Here is an 18,152-nt window from a genome sequence, read left to right on the forward strand (position 1 = left end):
GTGACTGGTTCCTGTTCTGGGAGATTGCTGTGGTCTGCTTTCAGGTCCTGCAGCCACTTTGCACTGGTGTCATGTGTCTTCTCTGTCTCCCATGTTCTTCCAGTACTGTTCAGTTTCTGCTGCTGGTGGCTCTGCTGTTACTGTGTGGTTGCACTGCAGTTGGGAGTACACCTTGGATGGCTCTTTGGAGAAGAGGGCATTTATCTTCTTGGCCTCTGCTTCTTTAGTGTATCTCCTTAGCCTGGCAGCCTGTGCTGTGAGCCTTTGTTTAACAGTCTCTAGGGCTTCAGATTTGGAAGGATTGATAATGAAGCTCAAGCTCAGATACTTTGGTCACCTAATGCAAAGAGAGGACTCCTTGGAAAGGACCCTGATGCTGGGAAAGATTGAAGACAAAAGGAGAAGAGGACAGCAGAGGATGAGATGGTTAGAGAGCATCACCGAACCAATGAGCATGAAACTGAGCAAACTCAGGGAGGCAGTGAAGGACAGGAAGGCCTGGCGCGATGCGGTTCATGGGGTCACAAAGAGTCGGACGCGACTGAACAACAACAAGGGCTTCAGACGGAGTCAGGCCCTTGTATTTTTTCAGTACCCAAGTCTTATCCTTAATCTCCACACCCCTCTGTAGTTCCACCAGCTGACTGACTTTTCTCCGAGTTGCCTTGATCTTAGCCCCCAACCTCATTTTCTGAGGGTGAGGGGGTATGTACTGCTGTTCTTCTTGATTGCGTAGCTAAGCATCTCCAGGATTACAGCAGCTGTAGCGTATACCAGTTCATAGGTTTGAGTTATGGTGGTAATAGGGATTATCTGGAGGGCTCTGTTGGCATCTTCTAGCATACTATCTGATGGTACTTTTCCACTGAGGCTTGGTAATCGGTCTCGGGGGTTGACTGTAGCTAGTTTATCCATGATCTTATGTCTCATATCAGCTGCTGTGCTCTGTAATGGAGGGGTGGCAGTGACGTTCCAGTTTCAGGTATTGGCTGCACATCCAATTGTTCTTTTGGGTCTTCTTAAGTCCAGGATGTAATGTGTAGTTGGTCTGTCTCAAGTTGTGAGAGCAGCTTCCTCTTCACTATGTTGGAGCGTTGGGTAACTAGCTGTTTCTCAGTGTGGATGTAGGTCTTCTGTCCATCCATGGTTCTTTCATATGTTTCATATATCCCCCCTCATTAGGTCTACTGATGTAGTAGCATTCCATCAATTCCAGATTCTCTTGTCTCACCCATGTATGGTTTGTTCCAATAGCCCACTTATCCTCAGATTGTCCTGGTTTCCCAACATCTGGCGCAGACCCTTGTTAATCTGGGCGACGTCCAAGCCAGCATGACTCTCTTAGTTCATGTTGCTCTCATATTTGAGGTAGGCAGGTGAAGCATTAGGGGCTCTTTGCCCAAGGACCCCTACTGGTAAGGTAGGTACCAGCCAGGGGATTCAAACCCCAGCTTCCCACATCAAAGGGCAGTGCTCTAGCCACTACACTATCCAGCAGCTATTTTTATTAAAGCTTTTAAAAAAGAAAATAAAAGCTAATACAAACTAATATAAAGTAAGGAAGAAAAGAGAAAAAGCAAAGAGAAAGCAAAAAGTGTAAGAAAAAAAAGTTAAAGAGAAATAGAAAGGAAAGAAAAAAGATTCAAAGCAGCGGCTTCCGATATTCTTCACAGCAGTTAGAAGTACAATTATATTTTAACCTCTCTCTCTAAAGTTATATCACGATACTTTTCTTTCTATAATCTATCAGGTCTAATCAAAGCCATAAATCAAAAAATTCATTTTTTACATTTTGATGCAAAAAGTTCATAACAAGTTTCCAGTCACCAATAAATGTAGATAGTGTCTCTTCTTTAATCAAAGAAGTTAGTTTATCCATCTCAGCAAGATCTGTCAGTTTCACTAACCATTCGTCCATGGTGGGTAGTGTCGAATCTTCCCATCTCTGTGCATAGGATTTGGTATTCTGTTCAGATGCTGCTGGTCTTCTGAAGGTGAGAAAGTTTTGTGTGAATCTTTTGGCATAGACAGGTGACTCTCAGCCCGGTTCTAGTTTGGTGGTGTATTCAAACCTTGCAGGGGTAAATAACAAGTTATAATGTCCAACCTAGGTGCCTGATGGAGCCAGACGGCTTCCTCAGTGTGCTTGGGAGTGTGTCTCCTGTCTTGACTGTTGAAGTCCTGGGCAATCTGTGAATGCAGGCAGCCTAGTTCACTAACAATATTGGTTCTTAATGCCCTTTTCCCTCTTGAAAAGCTAATTTAGTCCCTTGGTTTACTAGGGAAGATGAGAACAATGAATTGGATGGAGTGACATGGAATGCAGGTGGAGGAATTGTCAGTATTTATCAGATTAACTATGGATTGTGTATTGATAGTGTATTCTGTGTTAGTGAAAGCAATAAGGAGCATTTACTTCTCCGTCTCCATTGCATCCACAACACAGAAGTTTTGTTTTGTCTTGTCTTGTCCTTTTGCAGTGCTTGGCCTCTCCTTCACCACGTCGGAGGGAGCAAAGCAGAACAGTCAGTGGTTCACTGTGAGCAATTTAGACTGTTCTTTGTGGATAAAGCTTGTTAAATATGCCTCAGCTTGGATTCGTGTTGGGACAAATCTTATGGATATACCCTTTGGAACAATGTGTGCTGTTATTCTGGATTATTTTCAGCTACTAGAACTAAGGGATGTGGATAAATGTATGGAAAAAGGAGGGCACCTGCTTACTCACCCCTTGCTCTTTCTGGTGTAAAAATGAGCCAGGTCAAGACTGGATGCATTGCAAAGGGAAGCGATCAGTGCCTTCTCCTTGGTGGGTTATGTTCTCCTTTTCCTAAAAAAGTAATTATAAGAGGTAATTATTTCTGTTGGAGAAAATCCCTTGAGCCTGGAGATCTGTGCAATTGTAGGCCAATCTCAAGCATTCCATTCCTAAGAAAAGAGTTGACCTAGCAGCTCTAGCTGCATTTAGAAGATACTGATTATCTGGAACCATTTCAATGAGGCTGTTGGCTGGGATATTGTCTTGAGATAACTTTGGTCACATTGGGGATAACTTACACTGGAAACTGGATGGGAGGAAAGCAGCCCTCATAATTCCTCTGGATCTTTTGCGGGACTTCTGATGCAATTGACCGCGATATTTTTCTTAACCATATGGCAGAATTAGGTCTCAGGAGTCCTTACTTGCACTGGTTCTGGTCCTTCCTGTTAAGCCATGATCAGAATGCTGGTGCTATGGGACTGTTGTTCAGCATCTTGGTCACTGAGCTATAGTGTCCCAGGGAGTTCCATCAGGCAACCTCTTCAGGAAGCCATTGGTAGAGACCATTTGGAGTACTTGCCATCAATACAGAGTGGAAAGTAGTAGCTCAACAGGACCCCAAAAGATTTGTACTTCTGAAGATTGCCTAAATTTGATAATCCCTGGATGAGACAAAACAAGCTGAAATTAAACCCAGATGGAGATGCTCTTGCAAAATAAGAAACTGAGGTGGATGGAGTTGCAATTTATCTCAAGGAGCAAGTTTTCACTCTGGGAGAACTCCTTGATGCTTAGCTGTAACTAGATTTATAGTGAGCAACTATGGTAAGAAAAGGGAAAAGATACTTGTTTTGTTCAGATTGTTTAGTGGCAGAAGCCTAGAATAAACTTCCTCTCGGATCTGTGTTTGAATAAACAAGTAAAAAAGAAATCTGTAGCAGTCTTCCAACCACCGGAATATTATATGCCTAAAAAGTAGCATCTTAAACTAATTTACTTGTATAGCAATTGCTCTCTAAGTAAGTTCCACATGTTCAGAGGAGTTTATTTTGGTAAGTAATCTCTAAACAGCTGGTGGTTTAGCTTCTGCTAAAATATCTCAAATTAATGGGAAACTGTCAGCGCCACTAACTCAACATTTGAGAAAAATCCAACTTTGAACAATAAAGTTAAACTGCTTAGGATTGGTTGGATGAACTCATGGAAATGAGCCTCTTGAGTATCATGTAACTTATTATCAAGAAAGTATATTCAAGCTGTAATTCAAGGATTGTAGGTAGACTGTATCTCATGAGATGCAATGGTAGAGTTGTAAATACAGTCCATCCTAATAAAAAATTACTAGTTAGGTAACAGTGATGCTGTATTTCTACCAGTGATCAAAGTGCATGTATAACATGCCTTGGGAAGTTTTGTGTGTGTGTGTGTGTGTTTTATTCTCATCCTAATATAGAAGTTAGTAGCCATAGGATTAGTTCAGGTATTTCTTATAATTAAAAAACTTTATAGTAATTAATAAGTAAAATATTAAACATAGAATTAATATTTGCAAGAGTATAATTCAGGTGGAGTATCAGCTGGTACTAGTATTTTTGACAGTTCACACTATTCTATGAAGCAGTTACAGTGAAATTTTGCAAACAGCCAAGGGCCCAGGCAGAAAACCACACTGAGTATTGATTAGTTATTATTTACTGGAATAATAAACATTGGAGGATGATATAGCACCTGTCTTTATAATAGCTTTTCCCAGATGGGTCCCCTCTGGATGTGTTGAACTGCCTGAGAATTATAGGAATTATAGTCCAACATATCTATTGAACACTAGATTAAATCTTTATACTGTGTAATCAAACACAAAAACAACTTTTAATCCATTTAAGAGCAAAAATGGAGTAATCCATTTCAATTTCCTTTATGGGCTTACTCTAAATTTACTTGTGTGTCCTCTCCATGTTTTTTGCAGTTTAGTGTTGGGTAATTGTGTAGTATTCTGACTCTCGGAAGAACAAAATGTTTATACATGGAGCATCATGTAGATTTTTCCTTCAGTTGCTTAAGAGGAGAAGATACATTCAAAAACTTGTGAAAAAAATGTGCTTGAGCCAAGTTCTCTAAAAAGTCCACCAAAGAGGGGTGATAGCAAGCAGCCTTTCCAGGAAAGTGTGCTCTTCTGCTATCTGTGTGTCTGACCAAGTCAGCTGCCAGGAAGAACCATTCTGGGTCAGGTCACCTTCCTGTTTTCTTGAGGGCTTCCTGCTCCAGGTTGCTGAGTACTTCTCTGTGGGCTCCTGGTCTGCAAGTATCTGCAGTTGCCTGTCCTGACCCAGTCCTAGGCGAGCAGCCCAGCAACTGATGTATCCTAAATATGGGCAGCTGATTTCCGACTGACTCATTGGAACTTTATTGGGTTCAACACTGGATTGTAGAGGACTGTAGAGCTGATGTCAGGGAGCCAAAACTCAGAATGAGCTGAGGTTAGCAAAGCATGCTAACAAAAAGGTGCTTTTGTTTAGATATCAAAAAGAAAAGAAAAAGAATCAATAGGCCAACTGCTCACTGAGGAAGGCAAAATGCTAACAGGTAACAAAAAGCAGAAGTCTTCTTTTTGGGTTCATCAAATAAATTTATGTGTTCCATCAGGAAACTGTGACCTGCAGTATGAAGGAGCAGGTTTGAAGATGGTCAGGAAATACCTCTTTAAATAAATTTAAATCCCCCAAACTGAATGAATTGCATCCTAACATTCTTAAGGAACCAGGTGGTGGTCACCCAAACCCTTGTGTATTGTCTTTGAAATATCCCAGACAGCTGATGAAGTGCCAGATGAGCAGAGGAGACCTTTCTGTCTTCAGAAAGATGAAAAGATCCAGTAAACTAGAGAACATTCAATCTGACATTGGTATCTGAGAAGCCTGAAACATGTGGGATGGTACAATGTACCTAATGTTACCCTACATATACAATAAAAATGTGTGGCAACATGATGATTAGGCCTATGGTACTCAGTTCTGCCTTGCATAACAATACCATTATCAACATATGAGTTAGAGGAGTCTATTATAGAGAAAAGTTATGGCTTTACAGTGAATTGGAAGAGGCCAGGGAATATGATTGTGAGGTTACCTACAAACTGCCAACAGTTGCACCAAAGGTAGTATCACTTGAGTGCTGGCTTCCTAATCCAGGCAAATCTGAGTGGTGCGGCACTGAGGGCAACAGGATTCTGGGATCAGTGAGTACTTCTGGGAGTCCAAGATGTGCCTCCCTTTCTCTTCATCTAGCAGACTGAATTTTGTGCCAAGGTGGCATAACCCAAGTCTGATTTGGTTCCTATCTAGTCTTCTTACCAGTTGTGTTTGTTCTCCAACCATGTGGAATTGTCTCAACAGGAAGATGACTCAAAGGCAGATCTTTTTCCTGCCATGAAAGAAAATCCAGTTGTAAAATGGTCTCTTATATTCCTTTGCCAGATTGAAAATATTTCTCTTTCTTCTGTAGACACCATTATATTTTGGCAATAAAATTCCTGCTCCATGAGCCATAAAAGTAATGACATCTTGCTTAACAAAACAGCTGCCTTTTTTTTTTTTTAATAGAGCAAACTGTTGAATGATTGCTCCTACCAGTAGCTACTCACTGGAAGCCAGGCTGAGTTGGGTGGTTGGCAGCAAGACAGTGCCTGGAAGTGGCCTGGGATGGCTGACAGGCATCATCATTTCTCTATACAACTCAGTGGTTCCAAAGAAAGGAAAATAGCTATCCTTTTAGTTTCTGATTTTGTCATATTGCCAGTCCTGAACCAAAAGAGCCCCTTGAATTACAGGTAAGACACAGGCTGGGCTTTCACAGTGTATGAATTCTTTTAGCTTAACTCTTTGTTTGTTTGTTTGTTTGTTTGTTTTATTTCATCATATTTATATAGGGTTGAATGAGCTAATTCATTGTGGCCTTCAAATGTTGCCTAATACCATTGCATAATTTGTCAATCCAATCATTTATGGCTAGTTCAACAAGCCAAGGTTAAAACAAAGGTGGTTACTCTGTCATGTGGAACCAGCTGAAGAAACAAAGCTGTAGCCTTTCCCTGGTCATCTGTCTGTCCTATCAGGTAGATCAGACTAAGAAACAGGCACCATGCAGACCTAAAGCTACTTTTATTAGAATAGCTATAGTAACAGAACTTTGCTTGTCTGAATTGCTATCTTTCCTCCCTCTTCGTGAGAATTTGCGAGGGGGTGGGGCTGTCTGAGATGTTTTTGCAAATTTCTTTCTTGACCTGGGCTCAAGTTTCGTTTATCTGATTGTTGCCTTGGTAGTGGGTCTTCCTTCTGTCCTTCAAGACCCTCTCCTTTATTCACTATGCCACTTGCAATGTGCATCACTCTGACTCTTGTGTTCTTGCTTCCCTTTCTCTCTCATGGATGTTGGTCAAAGAGAAGGAGAAATTCAACTGCCCTAAGGGAAACCATGTCTTTGTGTTGCATAGCCTCAGCACTCTGAGTAAAAGTTCCTGGGTTCCACTTTGCTGCTAAAGCTTTAGACCCAAAGTGGAATCTAAAGAAAGTGAAGGCTGAAATATATCAGTTCTCCCCATGGAACATGCTGAACTGGGTAGAGATCTCAGAGCCACTGATTGTACTCTTAGAGAACTCACAATATAGGGAAGTGCCAGAAAATTGGTAAATAGCCAATGTTGTTCCATCTTTTAAAAAAAAAAAATGCATCCAGGAAGCTACAGAACAATGAACTTGACATTAGTATCTGGGAAAATCCTAGAAGAGATAATCAAGCAGTTGGTTTGCAAGCACTTAGTAAGGAACAAGATAATTACCAGAAGCCAGCATGAGTTTGCCAGACAAATCTTATTTTTTTTTAACTAAATGATTAGTAGACCAACGGAATGCTGTGGATGTAGTGTACTTAGACTTCAGTAAAGCATGTGATAATATTGACCATAGATTCCCTATTGATAAAGTGGAACAATGTGGAATTAATAATAGTCTCACTACCAGATGGATTTGCAATTGGTTGAACAATATATCTAATGCATGTTCCTTAATGGGATTATGTCTACATGGAGGGAGGTAAGCAGTGAGGTTCCTCAGAGTTCTGTTCTAGGCTGAGTGCTCTTTAACATTTTCATAATGACTTACACAATGGGTGGAAGGGATGTTTATCAGATTAGCAAATAAAATGAAGGTGAGGGAGGAGGAAATGTTTGCTAACAGTTCAGAAGACAGGCTTGAGGTTCAAAAAAATCTTGATAAGCTTAACATTAAGCCCTACCCAACAACATGCTGTTCAATGACAAGAAATGTAAGGGTCTGCACTTAGGTAGGAAAGCCAGATGCAAGATACAGAATAGTACCTGGTGGGAAGGATGGGGGTGTCCTCAGGGGTAGATCACAGATTAAGCATCATCCGGTGGTGTGCTGCAGCTGCCCAAAGAGCCAATGAAACCTTGGGCTTCGTCAAGAGAGGCATAATGTCAGCAACATCAGGGAAGCTATCACTTCAATCTGTGCTGCACTGGTCAGAATGTGCCTGGAATGCTGGCCCAGTTCTGGTTGCCACCCATGTTAGGAGGAGGCTGAGGAACTGGAAAGAGGGCAGAGAAGAAGTGAGGGGCTTAGAGGCTAAATCCTATGGGATTTAGGAACTGGGCACATTTAACTCAAAGAAGAGAGACTCCAGGGAGACATGACAGCCATCTTTCAATACTTGAAGGTCTGTCACAGGAAAGAGGATGAGGACAGGACAAGAACCAACTGGTGGGAGTTTACAGAGGGGGGTTCAAACTTGAAACACGGAATTTCCTGACCGTTGGAGTCATTAAGCCAGGGAACAGCCGGCCTCCTAGAGCTGTGGAGCTTCCATCGCTGGAGGCTTTCAACCAAAGGTTGGACGGCCGTTTGTTTGGGATGATCTGAGAATTCCTGCCTTGGGCAGGGTCTGGACTAGAAAGCCTCTAAGGTCCTTTCCAGCCCTGTGATTCTACAAGAGGTAAGGCTGTCCTGGGTATTGTTTTGCCGGCTGTGGGTGCTTTGTAGGGACCATGGCACTGAGGGGTGCCGAGCTCACAGTGCAGTGAAGTTCAGCGGCTACCATCTAGTGCTGCTTTTCCTTAGAGATCCATTGAGAAAATTCAGGATGCTTTAGAATCATACACTTGATTAGTTCCTGGAATCAAGGATTCCATGATCTCCTTTTGGTTCCAAAAGCCTTTCTGGACACTCTCTGGCAGGTTGAGACACAAATGGAGAAATGCGTGTCAGGGTTAGGGGGCAGCTGTGCAACACATTTGGGCCTGGGTGAGATTTTCACTCCCTGTGCTGACCGCCTACTGTGTTGCTCAGCAGGCATTATGGGCTCCCTCCAGATGAAAAACGTTCATTCCCCCCCCACCCCACCAGACAAGCATTGGGTGCGGCCATCTGCTATTTTCACTTTCCAGGAATGCCACAGGGCTGGGGGGCATGTGGCATTCTTGAAAGAAAGATGCTGCTGCCATTTAATGCTGCAGCATGACAACTTCTCATTTAAGTCTGTTTTAAGTTAATTTTTCTTTAAATTATTTTGCCTGGGGCACCTTGGGGGACCCCAGGTTTACCTAATGTGAGTACTTTCCCCTGATAAAAGACATGTTTTTAAATATTTTCCATGCACCTCCTGGTTGCCTGAACCTGCCTTCTGCCTTTTCCAACTCCTTGTAGCTGCGTCTTTCTGAGCTGAAAGGGCTGCAATTTGCATCTCCCCCTGAAGGTTTTCTGTTTTACGACTAACCCAGCTAGGCTTCAGCCAGCCGACGGACTCATCCTTTTTCTGTTGTTGCAGAGTGGAAATAGCTTCCATGTTTTCGACCAAGGCCAGTTTGCCAAGGAGGTCCTTCCCAAATATTTCAAACACAACAACATGGCCAGCTTTGTGCGGCAGTTGAACATGTGTAAGTATGCTCGCAGCTTGGGGGTCTGCCAGGTGGCCCCGAGATGCCGCTCTTCAGGGCCGCTTGTGGTGGAACGAGGCTGAGCTGGCGGGTTCTGGTGGCGCAGAGAGGGAGGGTGCTCAGCGCTGCTCTGGGGAGGCCTCTGGCCGCCTCTTTGGGTTTAGTTAAGGCAAGGACCAGGGCGTACATCAGTGTCATCTTCTGATCTGTGGCGCTTCTGGCAAGATCAAGTTGGTCTCTGCTCTTCACAAAATGCCCTTGAAACATGAAATGTAAAATAAACATCTAAGTGGTTTATAATTTAGCTGTCCTGTGTTTTGAAGTAAGTTTTAATCTTACTTCCTACCCTCAGTTTCTCCATAACAGGACCGAGCATCTTTTTGAGGCAATGGACACTAAATGTCCTGGATACCTAAAATAATTAATTTTTATTATTTGTTATATTTAAGGTTAAAAATAACCAGAATTTGGAAGCCCATGAGTACCACCTAGACACCACACTATCAGATGTTGCCTATAGCATGAAAGAAATACATAGATAACCTTTAACAATTTCAGTTCCCTAACCACTATCCAATTCTTTAGCTATATTGATGGAAAGAGAGAGCCTGTCCATTTTTAAAATATTGTCCCCCAAATTTGCTGCTTGGTTTGCATGCATCTTTTGTAATGGCAGCCGCCTTGGGGACTGTAGCATGACTGAAAGACAGCATAGACATCCTGTCCATAAAAATAGCTCCCCCACGCATGTGCGACTTGACAGTTGAGCCTTGATGACTCGCCTTTTTTCTCTGCTGCTGTTTATGTTAATAGATAGTGGCATAGGCACTTTGAGCCTTGGCTTTTGCTGGGCAGCTTGCCATTGGCCGAAGAAAAGGCTGAATGCCTGTGCCTGGTGGCCTCATAGACATCTCAGCTGGCAAGGTACTTTTAGAAAGAGGAGGGGCTTTCTTGAGGATAGATTTCTGAATTGGTACCAAAGATGAATGCTGCAGCTAAGAGCGCCACATCTTTGGACTACCAAACACTAAGGGCAAATGGGTCACCCGTAGGTGCTGCTTCAAATCTGGTCCACCTGATGCCTCCGGGAGACAGTTCTGGGTGAGTCCTGCTCTGATCATCAACCCTTTTTATGCCTCTCTGAAAGGCCTCCTTTGTATTTGTGGACTGAAATCATTTTAAAGATGAGTTACTCGGCATTCTGGAACGCTGGCTCATAAAAATGACAGCATTACTAGTATGTGCATGTCCTGGAAGCGGAGGGGCAGTTGATGCTGTACCTGACAGGTGGGTTAGCTTCTCATATCTTCCCCGGTCCTGTTGCCAGCAAGCTTTGCCTCCTTGTGTTTCAGATGGTTTTCGAAAGGTGATTCACATCGAGCAGGGTGGCCTGGTAAAGCCCGAGAAGGATGATACTGAATTCCAGCACCCCTACTTCCTCCGTGGCCAGGAACACCTCCTGGAGAACATCAAGAGGAAAGTCACTAACGTAAGTCTGCCGCGACAGCTGCTGGCTCAGCTTCAAAGGAGCCTTAACTGGGAGGGGAGGAAACGTGCCTTGTCTGGGTGCTTGGAAGACAGAGAAGGGGGCTTCCTTTCTTCTTTCTTTTTGGGACCCTTGGTTTCTGGCTTAGTAGAGCTCCTCCAGTTGCCATCTTGAGTAGCTCGGATTAGCAGCTAGGTGGCCTTTTTGGATGCCAATGGAAGGGGACTTGCTCCACTGTCTGCTTCCCTGCTGTGAATGGCTGGAGAAGGATGCTGAGGGCTTAGCATCCGCTCTTGCTCTGGCATTTCTGCTAGGAGAGAGCTGAGTTGAGCTTGGCAGTGGATTGAATCTAGTCTCTGGGGCAGCTGAGGACATTCTTAGGATGGGCTGCTTCTCGTGACCTCTTTGAGTTTAGACGGTTGTATAGCTGTTCGCAGGACATAGTTTCTCAGAACTATTAACTGAAAGCAGAGGAGGGTGCAAACAATTAGGCTGCTTTTTCCCTTAATTAGGGAGAAGGTCAAGAGCTTATAGAGCTCTTACTCACTTCCCCCACCACACAGACACCATGCGTTAAGACACTTGTGTTTTTGAGATCTCTTTAAGCTTTATTCAGATAATTCAAATCTCTCCTGTAGCCTTACACGCATTCTTTAAAATGTTTACCACAAAATAAGCTTTTTAAAATCAGAACCAGATTCAAAATCCTTTAACTTTCTACTGTTTGTGGACAGATGTACAATATTGTAGCTTTTTCCAGAAAGCCATTCAACCATTGTGTCACTGCCGTGCATTTAGAAGCCGAGGCTGAATAGCAGAGCAGCTGCGCAAACTGGGCAGCCAAAGCAGATCAGAGCATGTTTGAAGTGTAGCAGAAGGGCCTGTGTGCTGCGCTGGTGGGGTAAGGTGGTCCTCCTTTGGGATTGAGTTGACCAAAAAAATGCCCCCTGCATTGCATTTGTTTTCAGCTCGGCTAGGCTCTGACTCCAGTTCTTTCTGAGAATAGGGCGCGCACCCTCTGCCCTAGATGGCCAGCCAGCAGTTTTCTCATTTCCGAGTTGTGGTCCCAGCAAGTGACACCTCTCCTCCTCCTTTCAGGTATCCAGCATAAAGAGTGAAGATATTAAGGTTCGCCAGGACAGCATGACCAAATTGCTGACCGATGTCCAAATGATGAAGGGCAAGCAAGAGAGCATGGACTCCAAGTTGATAGCGATGAAGCAGTATGTATGCACAGTGTGGGGAGGGTGTGGGGCTCTCTGGGTTTCAAGGCCAGTGTTGGGTAGTCTCCCTTCTCCTGTGTTCTAGCGCCCTCTCCTGGCAGGTGCGAGCATAGCCATCAGCGCCAAAAGAGTTGAAATACTGAATGGCATGAACAATGTCTTAGCCATGTACTGGTTTACTTGTTTTGTTTTTATTTCTCTGACCAAGCTTGTTGGTTTTCTTGCCATCTTTGTTTCCATGATACAAGATGGCATACCGTGAGAAATCAAGTGCAGGAATAATAAATAAAGTTGGAGGACAAACAGTGCGATTTTCATGGGTCTGAAACCGCAACAGCATTTAAAGGGCACGTCAAGCGCCATTCTCTAAAAAGGGAGAGGGTTTAACATAAATCAGTGTACAAATACGTACAGGACCAAGATCAAATTAAGTACTTATTAATATTCTGTATCATCCAACTAGGATGAACAAGGGACTAACAGCTGGAAGAGAGATTGGGAAAAGGTGATGGAGGGTGGAGAAGGAGGAGAGGCTTCTTCATGCGCCTGACAGGATGCCCCAGAGAAGAAGGTCAAGGTTTCTCCACTCTTAGTGGAGTGGAATAATGGAAATTACAGGAAGATGGATTCCGACTGAAATGTTAGAAAATAATTTCCACCCAGCCAAAGGCTGATAGTGGAAGAGTGACTCTGGGAGGTGGTGGGCTCCCTTTTCTGCATGTGTTCAACCAGAGGCTAGCCATCACTCTGGGATGCATTACTTTGGATTAGTGCCTGGAGCAGGGAGCTGGTCTCAGCGGCCTACACAGCCTCTTCCGGCTCTGGGATGGGCTGGGGCTAATTATGGCAAGGCCAGAGGCAAACAGACTGAGGCAGAGGGTTCTGCACTCGTGGTTCTCCTGCCCGAAAGTGTGGGAGCCACAGCCTGTTGTCCTGCACTTGTGGGACGGAAAGGCACAAGAATTATTTCACTTTGCTTCTACTGTAAATAGAGCTTGTGTAAGCCCACCTGTAACATTGGAACTGCTCCTGATTCATAAGCTGAATCCCCCCCAAGATTTGCAAGATCTCTTCCAGGTGCTGTAGAATTTATTCTCATTAAATAATACAAAACCTTCCTAGCAGCAGCAGGCTAAACACACACACACACGCGCGCGCGAGAGAGTCCATCCAATATGTCCACAGACAGCACAGCTTTACTTTGTTACCTGAATTCAGAACCGCTCAACTTTACTCTTGCATTAAACAACCATGCAGATCTACAATCAGATGAACAGATAAAAATAATACAAGAATAGCATTACATAATAAGAGCCATACAGCTCGGTGGGAGTGAATGCCCCCCACACACATATTCCTGAGAGGAATGCAGGCTCTCTCTGCTTCCCTTCAGACAGGCAGACTCTTTTTGAAATCCAATGCTTTTAAAATCATAAATAAATCCCCACAACCGAGCGTCCTCAGTTGCCTCACAAAGGTCTCAGGAACAGTTTCCGCACTCCTCCTCTTGGCTCTGTGTGATTCCCCTTGCTGCCCCCTGCTTCCTGGCCCCAGTCCAAGTCGGCCACTCTTCAGACACAGTTGTTCCCCCCAGCCATCGCAGCCGGGGTGTGCCTTGCTCTCGTGGCCTCTCTCCAGCTGAGATGCTAGATTGGTTTCCTTCAAAGGTGGACACTGCCCTCCCCCCAACTCCATATCCTTTGAACCTTTTCCAAACCCTCAATTTAGTGTCTTCTTACCATTCCAGGAGTGGCCTCCCTCCTCCCCTTGGAAGGACCCCAATTCTGATTTCCTTGCAAGCTCCACTATGTTTACTAGGAAGCCTCTTACCTCATCTGTGGTCTGATTATCTTATTTCCCCCATGTTTACCTTTACATCTTGCTAATTACAAGCCCTGGTACCAAGATCCCTAGCACCCAACTTATTTCTTGCCTCTCATGACAAATCCATATCAGTTTGCACCAGTTTTCCTCATTTCCCCAACCAGGAAGGAAGTAAAGTAATGCTTTAAGTTCTTGGGTTTTTTCTCCCATGGTGGTCTTTACTTGGCCTGTTCCACCACAGCAAAAGAGGCTTTTGATCCAATTTCCTTTCAGTCATAGTTCTGCTTTCCTTTTGAATGCAAAAGGGTCCAGTCTTTCTCAGAAGGTTTCCGCCCTTTGCCGTTAATTCATTTTGAAGACAAAAAAAATGTCAGTGACGGTTCTCCTAAGACACGTCCTCGTAGACACTAGAAGTCAAGCTCAGCTGAAGGGAATCTTTATTTTTATTCCATAAAAAAGATTCTCAAATGACTCCAGCAAAACCCATTGGTCTTGAAAGGGCGGGGGGAGTTAGGGCCCTTTCCCCAAATGCTGCATCCCACAAAACCAGCTATCTCAGCTAGCAGAGTCCAGTCCTTCCCTGACTGAGCCAAATGCCTCAGAGAAGGTGGAAGATGCAGTTGGGAGCCAACGTCTGCGGCTGCCCACTCTTTATCTAATTCAGTCCATGTGCGTAGGGGGGGAGATGGAACTGCGGGCTGGAAGTTGCCTTCTAGGTTAGCCTCGCCCAGCTGGTGATGGAGAAAGCCATGAGGGAGTTTCTGTTTATCCTATCGGGAGAGTGGCCGTGACCCAGACTAACTACTGTGGCTGGTTTCCTGTGGCGGGCTTGAAGCCCATGCTAATTTTATTTATTTTTTGCACAGGTGTTCAAAAGACACAAAGATCATACTGATGAATAACCATATCTCTGACAGCTTGGCCCATCGTGAGGGATGTTGGGGGTTGCAATACCCCACCCCTGGTTTAGAGGGGAGAGCACAGTCCCAGCTAGAACATGGTGGATGAATCACCAGTCCTTTGTTCCTCTGTCTTGTCTGGATTGTATCTGTTTGCTCACCCTCATTAATATTTCCCTCACCCACAGATCTAAGGACTGCAAAGGAAAGCTTGGAGGTCAGAGGATGTAGCAATCCAAAGCTTGTTGGATTGCCAGCACTTAGTACATAGAGTGGCTCATTTCAGGGAGCACAGTCAGGGGAACTGTGGTGACTTTGCAGATTCCTGGAAGGTTAGTTTGTCACCTTCTAAGCAGCCTACGAGACCTGTCTGGCAGCTGCTGGCAGTTTGGCAGTTTGGCCTAGGCAGCTGTTTGATCACCAAGACAGGAAGAGCCTTCTCCCGTGGATGACTTTCCTCCTTCCACTGTGGAAGATAGTTTATGATGACCACTGCAGAGTTGAGTTCCTTGAGTCATCATTCCTGTGGCCACCTTTAGGAACCTTGCCAATCTGGATTTTTGCTGACCACTTTGCTGAGTTACTTGATGTTACCGTAGCAAGAATGGCATTGTGCCCAGTCTGTATCCTTGTGGTTTCCCTCTAGTTAAAAGAAATTGGGAGCCAGATGCAAGAGGTGGTTAAGAATCTGGGTTTCAGAATACTTGGCCAAGTGTTCAGAGCCTTGATGGTTGCAAGCAGGTTGTAAATTTCACCAGCATTCTCTCCCTTGTCAATATTTAGAAAGCAAAGGAAATCAGGGCAAAATGCCCAGTAATTTGAGCCATGTGAGGGAGGGGATCCAGTAGCTTATAGAACACCCACCTGTGTCTCTTCCCTGCTGGCAAAAGGAAACCAAAGTCAGCTGCTGATTTCTTTTTAGAATCTCATTTTTCCTGGTGCTGGAATATGAGTTGGGGAGCATAAAGATCCTGCATCTCCATAGCCTATAGGTTGATCTAAATGACATGTGAGGCACTAGTGCTCAGGAAGACTTACTTGGTCTTTACATAGTTTCTCTACAAGTTTCAGACAATTGTTCTTTGGAAGGGGTCCTTTCTAAACTTCTTGGTTCTGCTTGAAGTGTCAGTTATAAATTGTAGAGGTCCTTTAATAGGCATGGAAGACAGAGGTCCTGGCATGGGTCATCCCACGCACAAAGCTGCCTCTGCAGACCCCACCAAGCCGCGTGGCTGGCAACCTGCTGGGGAAGCTGTGCCAGCTTAGTAGAATCCAGCACCGTCATGGCTGCTGCTGACTCTTTATGGCCCCTTCTCTCAGGGCTCCCCATGTTGGTTCTTTCTTAGAGTACTGAAGATGCGGCTGTGCTCCTGGGCCTGCATCAGATACCATGCAGCTTCAGCAGGAGAAGCTGAAGAGATGAAGCAGATTTGGTCCAGTCTCAGTTCAGTGAAAGGAGCTGTCTCCGCCTCCTCTCACCATTCCTGCAGACCTACTGGGATGTTCCTCTCAAGAGTTGCGAGGACTCTTGCACTCACTGGCTTGTTCAGAGTTACTTGAAGCATTTGCTGTCCTTTTCTTCTTCCTCTGCCCCCTCCCCTTGGTGGCCTTGCACTCAGGAGATGCTGGCTTGTTCTGTGCAATAGCACAAGTGCCCCCTCATTTCTCAGAATGGGTTTGGGGCCATCAGTACTGTGTCATTCAGCTTGTTGGGTATTTCCTTATGAGCTATGCTCTAATTTTCACTTCCTAAACTAGCAGACCAAAGAGGCAAGACTGGAGGATCATCCTATCAAGTCTTTGTCTGGAAGCAGGCCTGTGCCAGCCACCAGCCTACCAGAGATCAGACTGGGTGATCCTTATTAGCTACTGCACTGCCGAACAAATGCTGGGCAACCCCCACACTTAAGCAGAAGGAACCCCGTTGCTCATGCAGGCTTTCTTAACTCAGAGATAAGTAGCTCAGGACTTTCTGGGCTAGAGCTCCTGTAACGTCTTTCCATTAGCTCCATGGGACCTAAAGCCCCAGGTGTGTGGAGGATGCCAGGTTGCCTCTCCCTGCTCTAGCAAATTGCGTCCTCATATCCCCAAATGCAGGTGTTGGGGACCTGCCCAAGCCTCACCCACCTGGTGGCAACCAAATCAGATTGGGCACTTTCTCCTGCTCGCCAGCGCTCTCTGCCTAACTGTTCCAGAGCAGAGGCAAGGAGCAGCATTGCAGCATTTGGTGGGTTATGGGCTAACTTACTTCTCCCCTTCCTGAAAAGGCTCTCCGTCCTTCTGGGGCAGCAAGAGGAACAGCTAGGCTGAAGTGGGGAAGAGACGAGAAACTTAGTCCTGCGTGTTTGTCAGCCATTTTTGTGGATGAAATGATTCAACCAAAACTTCAAGGTAGAAAGTCTGGCTGAAGGAAGAAGGGTTTCAGCCAACGCCGAGGTAGCCGGCAGGGTGACCTTCAGCACGGTAACACTTGATCCTAAGCCGTCTTGACTGTGATTAAAGTTTTTTCCCCATAAAAAAGGAGTGATCCATTATCTACCAAGGAAGCACCCAGCGGTGCCCCACAAGCCACTCAGAGCTCTCTAGACCCTTTTGCTCATAACGGGCTGATCAGTCAAAAGCCAAAGCAACACTTAGAAGGTGTCGCAAGTCCCGCAGAAAACCCCCGCGGGTCAGGTCCAGGGCCCCGCCCAAGCCAGCCAGGAGCCCACCTCTCTCCTGCCTTTGCTCCCTTGCAGCTGGAACCCAGAGGCAACGTGGGGCCTTCAAGGCCAGTCCCGCTCCCCTCCCCCAAAGGCTCGCTTCACATAATCTCCTTTTAAAGCATTCGGTTCAGTTGCTGTCGCCAAGTCTTCCACAGGTTCATTAGGCACTGCTTTATTTCGCCTGTTCTGAATTTTGCAGAAGCTGGAGTTCCTTGCTTAGAAACATCTCCCTCTGGCCTCTCTTGCCTTTTCCTGCCTTTTCGTTTGTTTTGGGTCCCTAATTGCCTCCTTAAAGCGGGATCCGTGAG

General features: G+C 45.0%; 1 protein-coding gene across 3 annotated transcripts in view; it reads left to right on the top strand.

The window, feature by feature from the left end:
- Nucleotides 1-18,152, top strand: part of HSF1 (heat shock transcription factor 1) — a 52,161-nt gene that overhangs the window by 9,416 nt on the left and 24,593 nt on the right. For all 3 annotated transcript variants that reach the window (XM_088148788.1, XM_088148787.1, XM_088148789.1), the window contains exons 2-4: nt 9,599-9,707; nt 11,060-11,196; nt 12,292-12,416. In XM_088148788.1, the coding sequence (XP_088004914.1) occupies nt 9,599-9,707; nt 11,060-11,196; nt 12,292-12,416 (371 nt within the window). The remainder of the gene's footprint in view (nt 1-9,598; nt 9,708-11,059; nt 11,197-12,291; nt 12,417-18,152) is intronic.

The sequence above is a fragment of the Python bivittatus genome, unplaced genomic scaffold (assembly GCF_059951505.1).
Source record: "Python bivittatus isolate LINGU-HERP-01145 unplaced genomic scaffold, Pbiv_v1 ctg000590_np1212, whole genome shotgun sequence".
Classification (NCBI taxonomy): Eukaryota; Metazoa; Chordata; class Lepidosauria; order Squamata; family Pythonidae; genus Python; species Python bivittatus.